At 36.7% G+C, this 18,943-nt stretch overlaps 1 protein-coding gene across 14 annotated transcripts in view; it reads right to left on the bottom strand.

The window, feature by feature from the left end:
* Positions 1-18,943, bottom strand: part of TTC3 (tetratricopeptide repeat domain 3) — a 146,188-nt gene that overhangs the window by 40,982 nt on the left and 86,263 nt on the right. For all 14 annotated transcript variants that reach the window (XM_079922753.1, XM_079922746.1, XM_079922748.1 and 11 more), the window contains 4 exons: positions 18,682-18,755; positions 10,996-11,160; positions 4,799-5,846; positions 3,817-3,882 (listed from right to left, as the gene is read on the bottom strand). In XM_079922753.1, coding sequence (XP_079778879.1) covers positions 3,817-3,882; positions 4,799-5,846; positions 10,996-11,160; positions 18,682-18,755 — 1,353 coding nt within the window. The remainder of the gene's footprint in view (positions 1-3,816; positions 3,883-4,798; positions 5,847-10,995; positions 11,161-18,681; positions 18,756-18,943) is intronic.

Raw genomic sequence — 18,943 nt, 5'->3', positions numbered from 1 at the left:
CTTGGCAGCCAGGCTTTGGAAATCTAACCCAGTGGCACAAACTTGGTCCATCTTCCCCATCTCCTGCACCTCTCCCAGCATCTTAGCATCTTCCAAGTGTAAAAAAGCACGGAATCAAGGTTTTGAAATTCTGTAAATTATCAGAGAACCATGCACTGTGGCCAAGGTGACCATACGTGCCAATTTGCTGTGAAGAGTCTCAGTTTTTGTCATCCAGACTGAAAGTTCAGCTCTACGAATACAGCCCGTATTTAAATAATCAACTAAATGGTGAACCTTACTATGACCCACAAGCAAGCCTTTACAGTTTTAGATCTTAGTTATTTCTGTTTTCAGTCTCAATTCAGCAAAAGGATCACAATGCAACTCAGTATTATGAATTAATTCATATGCCCCAAATTGCTAACAGAGACAGGCAGCAAGTTATATGCCATCTCTATGTTATGATACTTAAATTTCACCACAACTGTGTAAGAGGTATGTTATTTTCAGTTTTTAAAGATCAGGAAACCAAGGTTTAGAGAAGACAGGCAACTTCTCAAAGTCCCAGGAGAAAGCAGCCGTGCTGGGGATAATTTTAAGTCTCACTGGTTGAGAAACCAGCAATCAACTATGCTAATGTCAAGGTCTTGAAACTAAGAGCTAATTTAAGAAAGCATTCGTGAATTATCCCAACACTGATGAGAATATTTATATGAGGGTAAAAACACTGGCTCAAACAACACAGCGTACCTGGTTAAAGCTAAGTAGTGTAAGAACTCAATACCACTCATTCTACTTGGTATACACTCATATTCAGACAACAATGTTCACCACAGCACTGTAAGCATGAAAAGCTAACATAATCTAAATGTTCGACAAAAGAATCTAGTCAAATAATCTATGAATTCATATAATGGAATACCAAGCATGCATTAAAAATGTTGGTGAAAAATTGGTATTTACTGACATGGAAAAAAGTCCACAATATATTAAGACTGAAAATTTCAAATGTAACATATATAGTATGATACCATCTTTTAAAAAGCATTGCTAAAATAAACAAATAAATAAAATAAAATAAAAAGCACTGCTAACTTAAATGCCAATGTTAAAATAAAACCTGGAAGGCTGCACATCAAATTCTAACACGGGTGATGGGAATGTAGATAATTTTCAATTTCTCTTTCATAATTTTCAGTATTGTTCATTAAAAAATTTAAGGGCTCTATATTATATTTTATAATTGGCTAAAACTGTAAAGCTATTTGTAAAAATAGTAGCAGGCAAGATGAAGTTCTAACCTTACTTATTCCTAATTAATTACACACCTGATATTATAAATCACTCCTAACCAGTGATCATAGAATTGCTTCATTTTTAAATGACAGAGTAATATTCATTATATGGATGTACCATAATTCACTTAACTAGTGAATATCGATGGATATTCACGTTGTATTCAATTTTTTGTTGACATAAATACAGATAAAACAAATATACAAATATCCTGTTCACTGGTCTCTGTACACATATATGAACGCAGATAAATTCCAAATTGCCTTCCCCCCAAATTTACATTTTTATATTCTTTCAATAATGTATAAATGATTGTTTTTCTTACTTCCATTGGGGTTGGGCACCATTTTATATGTTTAAAAATTATCCTTATTTCTTTTATGGCAGATTGTCTATTCCCATCCATTCCCATTTTTGTGTCAGATTATTAATTTTTTCCTTATTGATTTACAGCAACTTCATATGCTAAGCAAGGAAATTAGTTCTCTGTCCTATGCTGCAAATAATTTTCCTAGTTGGTCATTTGTGTTTTGATGCTGTATATATTTGTTCATACATATATATATGTTATGTGCATGTACAGACACATTACATATGTGTGTGTAAACACATATACACAAATACTTTTCTGTCCTGCTGTTCATTAATCTTATTTTAAAAATTTTCCTTTTCTTCTAGGTACTCTTCTAGGTCCAGTTTTTAATATTTAAATATTTTATCTGCCTGGAATTTATTCTGGTATATGGAATGAGGTAGGGATCCAAGTTAAGTTTTTCTAGTTGGCAACACACGTCTCCTAACACCACGTATTTAATAATCTACTTTTTGCTCACCAACAGCTAGCATTTTTATTAGACCTTAAATTTCTATATTTTGTTCTACTGGATTCTTAGTCTAACGGTCTATTTATGTGCTAATATAGATTTATATTATGTTTTGATACCTACCTGCACAACTCCCCTTCCTATACTTTCTTTTCCATGGGCATTCTTGATGTTTGTTTTTCCATATGAAGTTTAGAATCAATTTGTCCAGTTTCAAATAAATTCTGTGCAGTAGCCAGCCACCAAGGTGGCCCCCAAGATCCTTGCCTTTTGGTATTCATGCCATTGTATAATCCTCGCCTACAATGTATCAGGGTTGGTGGGTTGGTCTATGTGACCAAGACAAATACAGGAGAAGCGATACACTGTGACTTCCTAAAGTAGGTCATGAAAGCCACTGTTACTTCTGCCTTGGATCACCCACTCTGGGGAAAGCCAGGCCTCAGGAGGACACTCAAGCAGCCCTAGGGGGAGGCCCACAGGCAAGGAACTCATGCCTCCTGCCAACAGCCAGCACCAACTTGCTAGGCATGTGAATGAGCCATCCTGGAGGTAGCACCTCCAGTCCCAGTTACTCCTGCAGATGCTTGAGCCAAGGTCAACACCTTGACTGCAACTCATAAGAAATATCTGGAATGACCCAGCTAAACTGCTCCTCCATTCCTGACTCATAGAAATTGTGAGGTAGCTTGTTATGCAGCAATAGATAACTAATACACTCCGTTCATGTTTGTTTTGAGACTGTGTTAAATTAAAATCTTTAGAGAGAACCAATCTCTTTAATAATAGGTCATCCTATTCAAGTACACTGAACATTTTCTCATTAAGTCTTCTGTGTGTCTCAGTAGCATTTTAAAGTCTTCTTTCACAGGTTTACATATTTTATCTTTTTTGATGCTACTGAAAATGTAATCTTTTCTTTTAATATAATTTGCAATGGGTTGCTTATATATGGAAAGGAATTTTATCCAATCAACCTTCTGAATTACCTTACATTTTGGTATTGGGTTTTCGGTTGATCACTTTGGATGTTCCAGGGACACAGTCTTAGCCTCTGTAAATAATGATACTTATACCTCCACCTTTAAAATCTTATTTTTTTCTCTTATCTGATTTTTTCAGCTAATATCTCCAGGATAATAATAAATATTAATGATGATATATAACCTTTAAGCAAGATGACGCATTTGGCTTAAGAAAGATACAAGCATGTTGAAAAGTATTCATCTATTCCCATTTGATTATGAGTTTTAGTCAAGAAAAAAACTTGAATTTTTTCCAATACCCTATCAGCAACTATGGCGTTGATCAAATGACTTTTCTCTTAAGATATATTAACACAGCAATTATATTAATAGATTTTCTAATTGAATCATTCTTAAAGTGGTGAAAGTTTTTATAATAATTTCTGTATTATTCATGTGAATAAGCTTTTATTTATAAATTAATACAGACTCATTATACCAGTTAAAACAATAAAGGCGTTATACTTCACAATCAGTAAGCTAGAAAAAACTTACCTTTTCCTCTGCCTCCCCTTCCTAAATTCAAACAATAAAAACAAAACAATAATTTTTTGTTATGTTCTAAAGCTTATTCTATAATGTTTTGTATGGAATAACTGGCTTCAAAATAGTTCTAAGTTCGTCATTTCCATCTAGTTAAAAGTAAAGAAAATTAAACCTTTAAACAGTTTAATATGATTTTGACTCACCTGTTGTGCCTCAAAAGGATCATACGGCTCAGTATTGACTTCTTGATGCATTATATTCTGAGACACCTTTGGGCCAAAACAAATACATTCAGTCTATCTCAACTGCACTAGTAAAATAAATCCATCATGTAATAACATTTTGAAACGTGCCCATAACTTTTTCAAGGTTTTTTTTGGCCACTTTAGATAATGTTCTATGCTTTCTACAGATATTTGTAACAGGAAAAAGTGATCATTTATAATTAGTAAAAGTGAAAATGATTTGGGTTCGTTACTGTTAACATAATTCTTCAAAGTTTTCTAGAAAGCAAAAAACTTAATGAGTAGGAGGATAACCAATAAGGATTTAATGAATTCATGCCTGATGAAGTTAACTATAGAGGAACCTTAGCTTATTCTCATGCTTGTCAGGAACTTTTATTCACATCTCTCTTGTTTCTCTCCATCTGGTTGTGTCTTTTAACTCCCTCCCTCCTCCCCTGGTTTGGTAGGAGAATTGGGCATGTGCAGCCCAGACTCTTCCTTTTTCCTTTTTCTTGGGAGCTGCCCATGCAGAAAGCACGTTTCCCCCTCCTTCTCCATGCACTATGTCTCAGGGGCAGGCACCCAAGTTAGGAGGCCTTCTAGGCCAGCACTGCTGTAACTAGGTGGGGAAGCTGGTATGTCATGGGCTTCACTCTTAGGACAGGCACTCTCTACAGAAACAGCCACATCTTCCTGCCATACTTTTATTAATTATCAAGGTGATGTTTTGGCTCCATCTGCTGGTTCCACTATCTTATTTCTCAACTGGTGCGAAACTTGGATAGGAAGGATGTTATTTACCAAACCCAAAAATTCCTTCTGGCATTACCTGTCACGCCCTACAAAAGGGTTCATAAAGTCCATCATTTTAAAGAATTTTAGTAAATATAATGGCAATGAAAAATGAAGAGGAAAATTTAACTTTAGTATTAAGAAGGCTTTCTGTTTTCAGTCTTACCTGTACAGCAACCATTTGTGTATGTGGAATATCTGTTACTTCATCGGTGCTTTCTGGATTTACTTCCTGCTTGGCAGAATTTCCACAGTGGTCATCATTTCTGTTAGACTCACTTTGGGCTGTATCAGCACCATCCGTGATGCACTGTGACTTTACTGGTATTTCCAAAGATTCTTGAAGGATTTGTGTTTCAGAGGCAATCTGGTTACCAGAGGCATTCTCAGCACTGAAATGATGGCCCTCAAAACGCACTTCTGTTATGTCACTGGCTACAAAAGACGGCACCACTGGTATTGATCTTTGCAGCTGATATTCAGAAGAAACTCTGGCCAGAGGTGCATAAATGCTATACTGGGGCAAAGTCGGTAACACATTTATAAACGCTGGTGGTGTCTGGGTAATGTCAAATCCCCGAAAGGGAAGATACGTACAGTATCCTGTGACCAACTGGGGTTGAGTCCAATAGGTTGGTTTCACATCCTCTGTAACTGGTTTGGGAGAATTAGAGGAGACATGTTTGTGACTTGTCTCCTCGGAGACTGGTTTGGGAGAATCAGAAGACACCCCTTTGGGCTTCTCATCCTCAGAAACTGATTTGGAAGAATTATCGGAAATTAGTTTCGGCTTCACAGCTTCACAAGGTGACTGGGGAGAATTAGCAGATGTAAGGTGGGGCTTCACATCCTCAGAAGCTGGTGCTGAAGATAAGTCAGACACTGGTTTGGATTTCACATCTGGTTTAAATTCCCTAGCAGTTGGATTCAGCGGTAGTTTAACTCGTAAATACTCTCCTGTTTTCGAAATTTCTTCTACTTTTGTCTTAATGTTTTTCTTCTTTCTCTTTTTCTTAAGCCGTAACGCAACTTTCTTCAATGCAATACAGTTGTCAATCACAACAAAACGAGGACATCCCAGGAGAAAAGATTTCAAACCACCTGCTTTTTCTAGTATCTGTCGAGTTTCTTCTGGGAAAAACTCATATTCTTCAGAAAACATCTTGTTACTCATGTCCAAGGGACCATGTTCCTCTAACAACTGAGAGAAATAACTTGGAAAAAATTTACATAAGTTATTATAAGGAAGTACTTGTACATGTTTATCTGAAAAAAATATTTCCCAATATTTCTCCCAAAGCAAAATACTACTTCACTTCTAACTGATCTTGACACCTCCCCAACAAATATGTTATACTCATATTAAATCTCAGAAAGGCTAACTGTAATCAATGATACTATAAATAAAATTTTGTTTACCCCTCAGAAAATAATCCTTTAAAAAATTTTGGGGAAAAAAGCTAAAGGAGATTAAAAAGTTATTTTTATAAGTTTCAATTAAATAATTATTCACTATATTTTAAAAAACAATGAAAATCAAAGAAACTTATTCAAGAAAAATAACAAGGCTATCAATAACAAAAACATCAAATGAAAAAGGGAAATCAAATTTCAAAAAAATCCTATTGGAATTTACATATAGTAAATCTATTAACATTTCTCTGTTTAGGAATATACAATGGTTCAGAATTATTGAAATCAATCAGGTCTGATCAATAAACCACCACAGTGCAGGATCAGATCCACAGTAATGGGGCCAATCCCTTAACCTGCCTCCATCTGTGGACTGGGTTTGTTCACTCCAGTTCTGGGGCCATGTTCTTTTGCCATTCTTGTGCCAGGCTCAAAGAGGCTTCCTCTCCCATTTGAATTTGGTATTCAGTCTGTAACAGTGGCACAACTAGCAAGAAAGACACATACCAGGTACACTAAGAAGGCTTTTTCAAGAGCAAAAACCTCCAAAGGAACATTCTTAGTAAATTAAAGCTAACCAGGAAGATAACTTATTCAGGAGGAAGGTAAAAACAATACATCTTTGAAGCAAAAGAAAACCACTTTATGTGCAGATGCTGCTGCACATAAATGCACAGGACAATTACAAGTGATTAATTAACCCCTATTCAAAGCAACTGCTACACTGAAACATAAAGACCAAAAGCCACTTCTCTTTGCCTGCACTGCTGATCCAAATACTTAAAAGCCGTCAGTCTCTTTTAAAGTGTTTTTTGATAAACATTTTCCCCTTAGAATAAGCTCTGCAATAGAAACTCCCCTACATACATGTTGTTTTGCAAGGTAACAGGTTAAATATGCGTTTGCCTTAAGATTCTAATCAAACTTCATTTTTAATGAGAAATTTCTAAAAGCAGAAACTGTTGAGGGAGGGAAATAAGGTAAAAAGAAGCAAATCACTGCAGCCTCAGGAACAGTAACCCTTGCTGAGGGTTCTGGCCAATTGGTATAAATAACACTGACCCCACAATCTGTCCCAAGAGAGACCTTTCCAGTTGGTGGTTAGCTGTCACAAGCAACAGCAGATAATTCATCAGTGGTGTTATGTGTATTTACTTTTTGCGCTCCGTGATGAATACTATAGAGAATCATTTAAAAATAAAGCTTTTCTACCTGCATTAAAATACTTAAATCCAAAATGGGATCACTAAAGAACAGAGACCACAGGAAAGAAAACCATTACCAGTAATTTAGCAGAGAGCTTTTCAAGAGTTCGCAACATGAATGATGATATAGATATGGTGATGATTATTGAGTAACTAATAAAAGTCAGATTCCTGAAGAATACTTAAGGATACAAAAAAATGCTCACCATGCATTTTTAGGTGAAAAGGGCAAATGACAAAGCTGAGTGTAGAGTTAAATAACAGCTTATAAAGTCCAAAGCATATATTTCATACATATAAACATTTTAAAAGTCTGGGGACTTCCCTGGTCCAGTGGTTGAGACTCCACACTTCCACTGCAAGGGGCATGGGTTTGAGCCCTGGTCGGGGAACTAAGATCCTGCATGCCGCACGGTGCGGCCAAAAAAATAAAATAAAAAGTCTGAAAGGATACACACCTTTTTTTTTTGAAGAAATAGAGCCTCCATGTTTTTTCCACTGGCTAAATAGCAATGAATTTTTCATACATTCAAACAGAACAAAATTTAATTCAACAAAGAAAAATAGCATTATAACCACATTGTGAATAAAATTTTTATAGTGATTGTTATTTGAAATGCAACACAAAATGAACTTTAACTCTATTTATATGCTTTTCTAGCCTTGAAAAATAGTTTCTGTAGATAAACATGGGGCCCAAGATAGCACAAATATGATTTCTTCATAATCTAGGCTCTAATAGGGGTAGTGTTCTTGCACTTCAGAACCTGAGGCAGACTGGCCATGCTGTGCTTGACGGAAGTGATAAAAATAATAATAAACAACAATAGTTGCTATATTATATACATGTACATGTTTTCATATTTTAAGGAACCTCCATACTCTTTTCCATAGTGACTATACCAATTTACCTTCCCATCAACAGTGAACAAGGGTTCCCTTTTCTCCACATCCTTGCCAACACTTATTTCTAGTCTTTTTGATAAAAGCTATTCTAACAGGTATGAGATGGAGATGATAGCTTATTGTGTGTTTATTTTTAAACTGAAGTACAGTTGACTTAAAATATTGTGTTAGTTTCAGGTTTTACAGCAAAGTGATTCATTTATATTTTTTTTTTCAGGTTACTTTCCATTGTAGGTTATTACATTATTGTGTTTTTGACTTGCATTTCCCTAATGATTAATGATGCAGAACATCTTTTCATGTACCTGTTGGCCATCTGTATGTCTTCGTTGGGAAAATGGCTATTCAGGTCTTCTGCCCATTTTTTAATTGGACTGTTTGGTTCTTTTGCTATCGAGTTGTATCAGTACTTCATACATTTTGGATATTAGCCCCTTATCAAATATATGATTTTCAAATTATTTTCCCATTTGCAAATATGTGTATGTATATTTTCATAATTCAGTGATGATCATTAGTGTCTTAAATGGTCCTTAATGGACTGTCACGTGCTAGTGCATGTCACTGTCAGAACAGGGGCAAGGGACAGGAATGGGAAAAATATTTCCAAAAGCATTCCCATCCTACTATTCTGGTTGTGCCCCTTTGAAAAATCACTGTTTTCTACATGCTCATGATTCCTTTTTTTTTAAAGAAATAGATTAAAAGATGAGGACCCAGTTCCCTCTTTCCTGGAAGAGAGCATGACAAGTAAGCAAGAACCACATTTTCTTTTTGGTAGGCAAAGACTGATAGGGAGAAAAAACCCGATTCTTATTGTACAAAGTCATTTTTACTTGCAATACAGTGATTCAACCAATGATCAATTTTGCGCTCCTGCTACTTGTAAGCTGCGTGATAGAACTACATTTTCTACTTTTTCTGAAATCTTCCCCAGTGCTTAACCTTAAGTGGTTAATAAATCTTGACTAATTAACACTACTAAAGAGGTGTTAGGAAAAACTGAATGTAGAATGCCACCTACTGAAATTTATTATGCTTCAACTATGTGTATCATAAAATGTTAGAATAAGGTGGAGGTCACTGAAAAAAAAATCAGTCCAACCCCCTACTTTAAACTGAAATACTTACAGCAAGAAAAAGTTAACAGCAGTTATCATAGTATTCTTGACTTCTTATCTAATATGTTTCTACTCTACACTCCTTTCATATACAATAATTTTATTTTTCTTTCTCTTACCCATTGGCCACTAAAAAAATCGTTCTTAAGCCAATCATTACATATTTACTTTTGAAAATTCAAGGAAAGAATTATGTTTTGAGGTATGAATTCCTGTAACTTCTTGACTTTCTCCTATTATAAGATATAAATTCTATCTCAAAATACACAAACAAATCAGCCTATTGGGTTCTCATAAAGTTATTAAATTTCTTCCCACTTATAGTGGTAATAAATTCTTTAAGAAGCAAGCTCCTGGAAACTACAGTTTAGCTTCAGTTTTGGATGCCTGAAGCAAAGTCCAGCATGTTTTAAGAAATACTGGTGTAGTTTTATAGCTGATTCCAGGTTGTCATCCAGTTCTCTGAGAGTTTGATTTGCTCAGCACTTCAACTCTGAAGAAAAACTACGAAAAGGGATCCAAGAGGATATAACAAGACTGAATAGGAACAATGCAACTGAGAAAAAGAGAAGTAACAATAACCAAATTATAGATGAGTGATGGGTTTTCCAGGAGTTCATTTTTTTAAATTAATTTTTATTGGAGTATAGTTGCTTTACAATGTTGTGTTAGTTTCTACTGTACAACAAAGTGAATCAGCTATATGTATACATATATCCCCTCTTTTCTGAGACAGGAGTTTGCTTTCAAATTAATTTTCTGTTGCAGATCTTTGCCCCTCAACTTCTTTTCCTAAGGAAGGCATCATGCACAACTTATTAATGCCAAGCTAAAAAAAAAAAAAAGGCAAACATTTCCTAGATTTTTCTGAACTCTTTTCTCCACTACTGTATCCACCCCACAAAGACTTGACTTTAGTGTTAATTTCTCTTTTCTTTTTTTTTGGCCATGTCCTGTGGCATACAGGATCTTAGTTCCCCGACCAGGGATCGAACCCATGCCCCCTGCAGTAGATGTGCTGAATCATGGACCGCCAGGGAAGTCCCCTAGTGTTAATTTCACATTCATATTTTCAATCCAAAAGTAATTGAGCCCAAAGTTTCTTTAAAGGAAAAGTCTGTTTCTCTTTACTTAGATAAATGTCTGGAAGTCAAGTTTTCAATTCAATAAAGAGATACAGGGTTCTATATGTGTCCTATACCATCACAACTGGACAACTATCTCAGCAGAAGTAATAACCAGATCCTGGTATCCCTTCCCCATTAAAGGGCAGTACTTCACCAAGCTACATTAATTGTCACTAAACTTAGGAGATGCCAAACAACTGCATCATCAACATAAGGACAATGAGATCAAATAATTACACTATTCCTTGTCAAATGTATATACTTTGGAATTCATGATAAAAGATTATGGCTGGAAACTGTTTATCATTCCTATCAGGACATACCAGGACAGTTTTGGAAATAGACAGAATCTACATTAGCAGCTCAAACTGACAAAACTAATAATCATTAGGATTCTAAATGTAATAGTTAAAAATCTTCAATTAACTCTGTGTAATACATGACAGAAGCCATAAAAACACTCTTCTTCCCCAGAGTTTGTGAGCCAATCAGTGATTCCTTTAATAAACATAAAGGGACACAAAGTAAACAACTTAAGATCTTTAACTGGTAGCCTCAGTATAATAGTTGTAGGAATGTTAAACTACTTACTCATATAGAGTTGAACATTTTTGTTTTGGGTTAATGTCCCACAGCTTCTTATTACGGACAACATATTCATTACTGTGCTGTCCATACAGAGCTTCAAATTCTTCTACATCGTGACGAAGATGGTCAGGCACTACAAATGGGCCCGCAGAATTTGAATTGCGTTTGCTGATTAAAAAAAAAAAAAAACACAATTTTGTGAGTAATTAACTTTCAGGTGGCCCAGAGTAACATTTAAATTGAAATAAAGATAGCAACATATTACTCAACTTCAGGATGCAAAAAAACACTACCAGAGAATTTAATGCAGAACAGTTACCTTTCCACAATTACAGTCAAGAGATACCTGACTACTGAGTAACGTACGAGATACATGACTACTGAATAAGGTACAAGATATCTGACTACTAGGTAAGGTACAAGATACCTAAGTACTTTTAATTACTTACTCTTGCTACCAAGAGGAAATATTTTTTAAATTCTGGTTTTAAAAGAAATCAATGTTGCACTAATTGTAACCCGTTAAAGAGAAAAATGACAGAGTTTATTATAACTGCTATCAATTTAAGTTAAGGTGAGACTGAGACTGCTAAAAGGTACTTAAATAAAAAGATTTTAAAAAAAAACAGTATAAGATTCTAACACTCTAAAAAGATATCATAGTTTGAGTGTGGGCTCTACACCAGACTGCTGATTTACACTCTGGCTGTGCTATGTACAAACTTTGTGTCCTTGGACACTCAACTACACTGTGCCTGAGCTTCCTTATCTGTAAACTGAATATAATACTACTGCTTATCTCCTAGAAAAAAGAGTGGATTAAATGAGTTACACATAAAAAGCTCTTAAAATAGTGCCTGGTACATAAGTGCTATCAAAATATAGGCTACTATTATTTTAACTTAAAACAATCCCTCCATTCAAAGAATCCACAGAAATGTACAAAGCCAACTGTTATTACAACTCATTTAAGAAACGTGGGGGGGCTTCCCTGGTGGCACAGTGGTAGAGAGTCTACCTTCCAATGCAGGGGACACGGGTTTGTGCCCCAGTTTGGGAAGATCCTGCATGCTGCAGAGTGGCTGGGCCCGTGAGCCATGGCCGCCGAGCCTGCGCGTCCGGAGCCTGTGCTCCGCAACGGGAGAGGCCACAACGGTGAGAGGCCCGAGTACCGCAAAAAGAAAAAAAAAAAAAAAAAGAAACGTGGGGGAAGAGAGAGATTGGTTCAAGATGGCGGAGTAGAGGAACGTGCGCTCACTCCCTCTTGCAAGAGCACCAGAATCACAACTAACTGCTGAACAATAATCAAGAGTAAGACACTGGAACTCACCAAAAAAGATACCCCACATCCAAAGACAAAGGAGAAGCCACAAGGAGACAGTAGGAGGGGCGCAATCACAATATAATCAAATCCCATAACTGCTGGGTGGGTGACTCACAAACTGGAGAACGCTTATACCACAGAAGTCCACCCACTGGAGTGAAGGTTCTGAGCCACATGTCAGGCTTCCCATCCTGGGGGTCTGGCAATGGGAGGAGGAATTCCTAGAGGATCAGACTTTGAGGCTGGCAGGATTTGATTATAGGACTTCGACAGGACTCGGGGAAACAGAAACTCCACTCTTGGAGGGCACACACAAAGTAGTGTGCGCATCGGGACCCAGGGGAAGGAGCAGTGACCCATAGGAGACTGAACCAGACCTACCTGCTGCTGTTGGAGGGTCTCCTGCAGAGGCAGGGGGTGGCTGTGGCTCACCGTGGGGACAAGGACACTGGCAGCAGAAGTTCTGGGAAGTACTCCTTGGCGTGAGCCCTCCCAGAGTCTGTCATTAGCCCCACCAAAGAGCCCGGGTAGGCTCCAGTGTTGCGTCGCCTCAGGCCAAAAAAATCAACAGGAAGGGAAGCCAGCTCCACCCATCACCAGACAGGCAGATTAAAGTTTTGCCGAGCTCTGCCCACCAGAGCAACGCCCAGCTCTACCCATCACCAGTCCCTCCCATCAGGAAGCTAGCACAAGCCTCTTAGATAGCCTCATCCACCAGAGGGCAGACAGCAGAAGCAAGAACTACAACCCTGCAGCCTGTGGAACAAAAACCACATTCACAGAAAGACAGACAAGATGAAAAGGCAGAGGGCTATGTGCCAGATGAAGGAACAAGATAAAACCCCAGAAAACAGCTAAATGGAGACAGGCAACCTTCCAGAAAAAGAATTCAGAATAATGACAGTGAAGATGATCCACGACCTCAGAAAAAGAATGGAGGCAAAGATGGAGAAGATGCAAGAAATGTTTAACAAAGACCTAGAAGAATTAAAGAACAAACACCTAGAGGAATTAAAGGACAAACAAACAGAAATGAACAATACAATAACTGAAATGAAAAATACACTAGAAGGAATCAACAGCGGAATAACTGAGGCAGAACAATGGATAAGTGACCTGGAAGACAGAATGGTGGAATTAACTGCCACGGAACAGAATAAAGAAGAATGCATGAAAAGAAATGAAGGCAGCCTAAGAGACCTCTGGGACAACATTAAATGCAACAACATTCACATTATAGGGGTTCCAGAAGGAGAAGAGAGAGAAAGCACCTGAGAAAATATCTGAAGAGATTACAGTTGAAAACATCCCTAACATGGGAAAGGAAATAGCCACCCAAGTCCAGGAAGACAGAGAGTCCCAGGCAGGATAAACCCAAGAAGAAACACGCCGAGACACATAGTAATCAAATTGACAAAAATTAAAGACAAAGAAAAATTCTTGAGAGCACCAAGGGAAAAACGACAAATAACATACAAGGGAACTCCCAATAAGGTTAACAGCTGATTTCTCAGCAAAAACTCTACAAGCCAGAAGGGAGTGGCATGGTATATTTAAAATGATGAAAGGGAAGAACCTACAACCAAGATTATTCTACCCAGCAAGGATCTCATTCAGATTCCATGGAGAAATCAAAAGCTTTACAGACAAGCAAAATCTAAGAGAATCCACCAAACCAGCTCTACAACAAATGCTAAAGGAACTTCTCTAAGTGGGAAACACAAGAGAAGAAAAGGACCTACAAAAACAAACCGATAACAATTAAGAAAATGGTAATAGGAACATACATATCGAGAATTACCTTAAACATGAATGGATTAAATGCTCCAATCAAAAGACACAGGCTTGATGAATGGATACAAAAACAAGACCCATATTACATGCTGTCTACAAGAGACCCACTTGAGACCTAGGGACACATACAGACTGAAAGTGAGGGGATGGAAAAAGATATTCCATGCAAATGGAAATCAAAAGAAAGCTGGAGTAACAATACTCATCAGATAAAATAGACTTTAAAATAAAGAATGTTACAAGAGACAAGGAAGGACACTACATAATGATCAATGGACCAATCCAAGAAGAAGATGTAACAATTATAAATATATACGCACCCAACATAGGAGCACCTCAATACATGAGGCAACTGCTAACAACTATAAAAGAGGAAATCGACTGTAACACAATAATAGTGGGGGACTTTAACACCTCACTTACACCAATGGACAGATCATCCAAACAGAAGATTAATAAGGAAACACAAGCTTTAAATGACAGAACAGACCAGACAGATTTAATTGATAATTGATATTTATAGGACACTTCATCCAAAAACAGATTACATTTTCTTCTCAAGTGCACACAGAACATTCTCCAGGATAGAACACACCTTGGGTCACAAATCAAGCCTCAGTAAATTTAAGAAAACTGAAATCATATCAAGCATCTTTTCTGACCACAATGCTATGAGATTAGAAATCAATTACAGGGGGAAAAAATGTAAAAAACACAAACACATGGAGGCTAAACAATATGTTAATAAGTAACCAAGAGATCACTGGAGAAATGAAAGAGGAAGTCAGAAAATACCTAGAGACAAATGACAACGAAAACACGATGATCCAAAACCAATGGGAAGCAGCAAAAGCAGTTCTAAGAGGGAAGTCTACAGCAACACAATCCTAACTCAAGTAACAACAAATATCTCAAATAAACAATCTAACCTTACACCTAAAGGAACTAGAGAAAGAAGAACAAACAAAACCCAAAGTTAGTAGAAGAAATCATAAAGATCAGGGCAGAAATAAATGAAATAGAAACAAAGAAAACAATAGCAAAGATCAATAAAACTAAAAGACGGTTCTTTGAGAAGATAAACAAAATTGATAAACCATTAGCCAGACTCATCAAGAAAAAGAGGCAGAGGACTCAAATCATTAAAATTAGAAATGAAAAAGAAGTTACAACGGACACCACAGAAATACAAAGCATCGAACAGACTACTAACAAGCAACTCCATGCCAATAAAATGGACAACCTGGAAGAAATGGAGCAATTCTAAGAAAGGTATCACCTTCCAAGACTGAACCAGGAAGAAATAGAAAATATGGACAGACCAATCACAAGTAATGAAATTGAAACTGTGATTAAAAATCTTTCAACAAACAGAAGTCCAGGACCAGATGGCTTCACAGGTGAATTCTATCAAACATTTAGAGAACAGCTAACACCCACCCTTCTCAAACTCTTCCAAAAATAGCAGAGGAAGGAACACTCCCATACTCATTCTATGAGGCCACCATCTCCCTGATATGAAAACCAGACAAAGATACTACAAAAAAAGAAAATTACAGACCAAGAGCACTGATGAATATAGATGCAAAAATCCTCAACAGAATACTAGCAAACAGAATCCAACAACATATTAAAAGGATCATACACCATGATCAAGTGGGATTATCCCAGGGATGCAAGGATTCTTCAATATATGCAAATCAATCAATGTGATACACCATATTAACAAACTGAAGAAGAAAAACCATATGATCACCTCAATAGACGCATAAAAAACTTCTGACAAAATTTAACACCCATTTATGATAAAAACTCTCCAGAAAGCAGGCATAGAGGGAACCTACCTCAACATCATAAAGGCCATATATGACAAACCCACAGCAAACATCATTCTCAATGGTGAAAAACTGAAAGCATTTCCTCTAAGATCAGGAAAAAGACAAGGATGTCCACTCTCGCCATGATTATTCAACATAGTTTTGGAAGTCCTAGCCACGGCAATCAGAGAAGAAAAAGAAATAAAAGGAATACAAATTGGAAAAGAAGAAGTAAAACTGTCACTGTTTGCAGATGGCATGAGACTATAAATAGAGAATCCTAAAGATGCCACCAGAAAACTACTAGAGCTAATCAATGAATTTGGTAAAGTTGCAGGATACAAAATTAATGCACAGAAAACTCTTGCATTCCTATACACTAATGATGAAAAATCCGAAAGAGAAATTAAGGAAAGACTCCCATTTACCACTGCAACAAAAAGAATAAAATACCTAGGAATAAACCTACCTAGGGAGACAGAAGACCTGTATGCAGAAAACTATAAGACACTGATGAAAGAAAATAAAGATGATACAAACAGATGGAGAGATATACCATGTTCTTGGACTGGAAGAATCAGTATTGTGAAAATGACTACACTACCCAAAGCAATCTGCAGATTCAATGCAATCCCTATCAAATTACCAATGGCATTTTTTTACAGAACTAGAACAAAAAATCTTAAAATTTGTATGGAGACACAAAAGGCCCCGAATAGACAAAGCAGTCTTGAGGGAAAAAAAAAGGAGCTGGAGGAATCAGACCTCCCTGAATTCAGACTACAGTACAAAGCTACACTAATCAAGACAATATGGTACTGGCACAAAAACAGACATATAGATCAATGGAACAGGATAGAAAGCCCAAAGATAAACCCATGCACCTATGGTTAACTAATCCATGACAAAGGAGGCAAGGATATACACTGCAGAAAAGACAGTCTCTTCAATAAGTGGTGCTGGGAAAACTGGCCAGCTACATGTAAAAGAATGGAATTAGAACACTCCCTAACACCATACACAAAAATAAACTCAAAATGGGTTCGAGACCTAAATATAAGACTGAACACTATAAAACTCTTAGAGAAAAACATAGGAAGAACACTCTGATGTAAATCACAGCAAGATCTTTTTTGATCCACCTCCTAGAGTAATGGAAAGAAAAACAAAAATAAACAAATGGGACCCAATGAAACTTAAAAGCCTTTGCAAAACAAAGGAAACTACAAACAAGACGAAAAGACAATCCTCAGAATGGGAGAAAGTACTGGCAAACGAATCAATGGACAAAGGATTAATCTCCAAAGTACATAAAGAGCTCATACAGCTCAATATTAAAAAAACAAACAACCCAATCCAAAAATTGGCAGAAGACCTAAATAGACAGGTCTCCGAAGAAGACATACAGATGGCCAAGAAGCAAATGCAAAGCTGCTCAACATCAGTAATTATTAGAGAAATGCAAATCAAAACTACAATGAGGTTATCACCTCACACCAGTAAGAATGGGCATCATCAAAAAATCTACAAACAGCAAATGCTGGAGAGGGTGTGGAGAAAAGGGAACCCTCTTGCACTGTTGGTGGGAATGTAAATTGGTACAGCCACTATGGAGAACAGTATGGAGGTTCCTTAAAAAACTAAAAATAGAACTACCATACGACCCAGCAATCCCACTACTGGGCATATGCCCAGAGAAAACCATAATTCAAAAAGACACATGCACCCCAATGTTCACTGCAGCACTATTTACAATAGCCAGGTCATGGAAGCAACCTAAATGCCCATCGACAGATAAATGGATAAAGAAGATGTTGCACATATACAATGGAATATTACTCAGCCATAAAAACGAGCAAACTTGGGTCATTTGTAGAGACATGGATGGATCTAGAGACTGTCATACAGAGTGAAATAAGTCGGAAAGAGAAAAACAAATATCGTATATTAACGCATATATGTGGAACCTAGAAAAATGGTACAGATGAACCGGTTTGCAGGGCAGAAACTGAGACACAGATGTAGAGAACAAACAAGTATGGACACCAAGGGGGTAAAGGGGCAGGGTGGTGGTGGTGTGATGAATTGGGAGATTGGGATTGACATGTATACACTAATATGTATAAAATGGGTAACTAATAAGAACCTGCTGTATAAAAAAATAAGTAACATAAAATTCAAAAAAAAGTGGATAGTAATAATATAACTTAAAAAATAAATTAATTTAATTTAAAAAAAAAGAAATGTGAGGGGAAAAAATTTTGTGGGTTTTTGGTCCATATAGGAATATGATATAAAAAGGTCACTGCTTCTCACTAGTTTTATTTCTTTTGTCTATTTGTCTCTTGAAAACTCAGTTTCAACAACCAGCTACCACTGGAAATCACTAACATCTAAGGTTAAACCACAACATCATTTACAGCCTCCAAAACATCTTCCTAGTAATTACCAACAGGACATTCTCTTCACTGAACATTTTAAAGAATATTTTCTAGGATCTTCCCACAGTATCTTGCACAGAGTAGGTTCTCAAACTTATCAAATGAAGGTCATCAGCCCTGTGATTTTAATGCAGTTTATATGAATTCTTAACACTGACAGGCCACACTATAAATTCAACCATGGGGGGTCACATCAGGTTGTCATTAATAGATGCACATCTTTAGAGAAGTTAGGGAAATAAAACACAAGTTTAAAGTACATTAATACCACTTTTAAGTTCAAATAAAGCAAAAATTTTCAGACTGTACTTACTTATGGTCTTCACCTGAAGTGACAGTCTCATTATTTGGTGCGACTGAAGGGGTTCCAGACCCAACTAACATAGGCTGGTTTAAAAGACAGAAAAATGACAAGGATTTTCTACCTTAAAATTACCACTAAAACTGATGAATGCTTACATAAATTAATATGCATACAAACTGCCAATATATATGACTGATGTAAATTTTCTTGTGAACAGGAACATACAGTAATAAAACTTTCAACAGCCACAAATAGGCACAAATTAACATTT

The sequence above is a fragment of the Stenella coeruleoalba genome (genome assembly GCF_951394435.1).
Source record: "Stenella coeruleoalba genome assembly, chromosome: 5".
In the NCBI taxonomy this organism is placed as follows: Eukaryota; Metazoa; Chordata; class Mammalia; order Artiodactyla; family Delphinidae; genus Stenella; species Stenella coeruleoalba.
The sequence above is the reverse complement of the archived record's forward strand: the minus strand, read 5'-3'. Positions and strand labels throughout refer to the sequence as shown.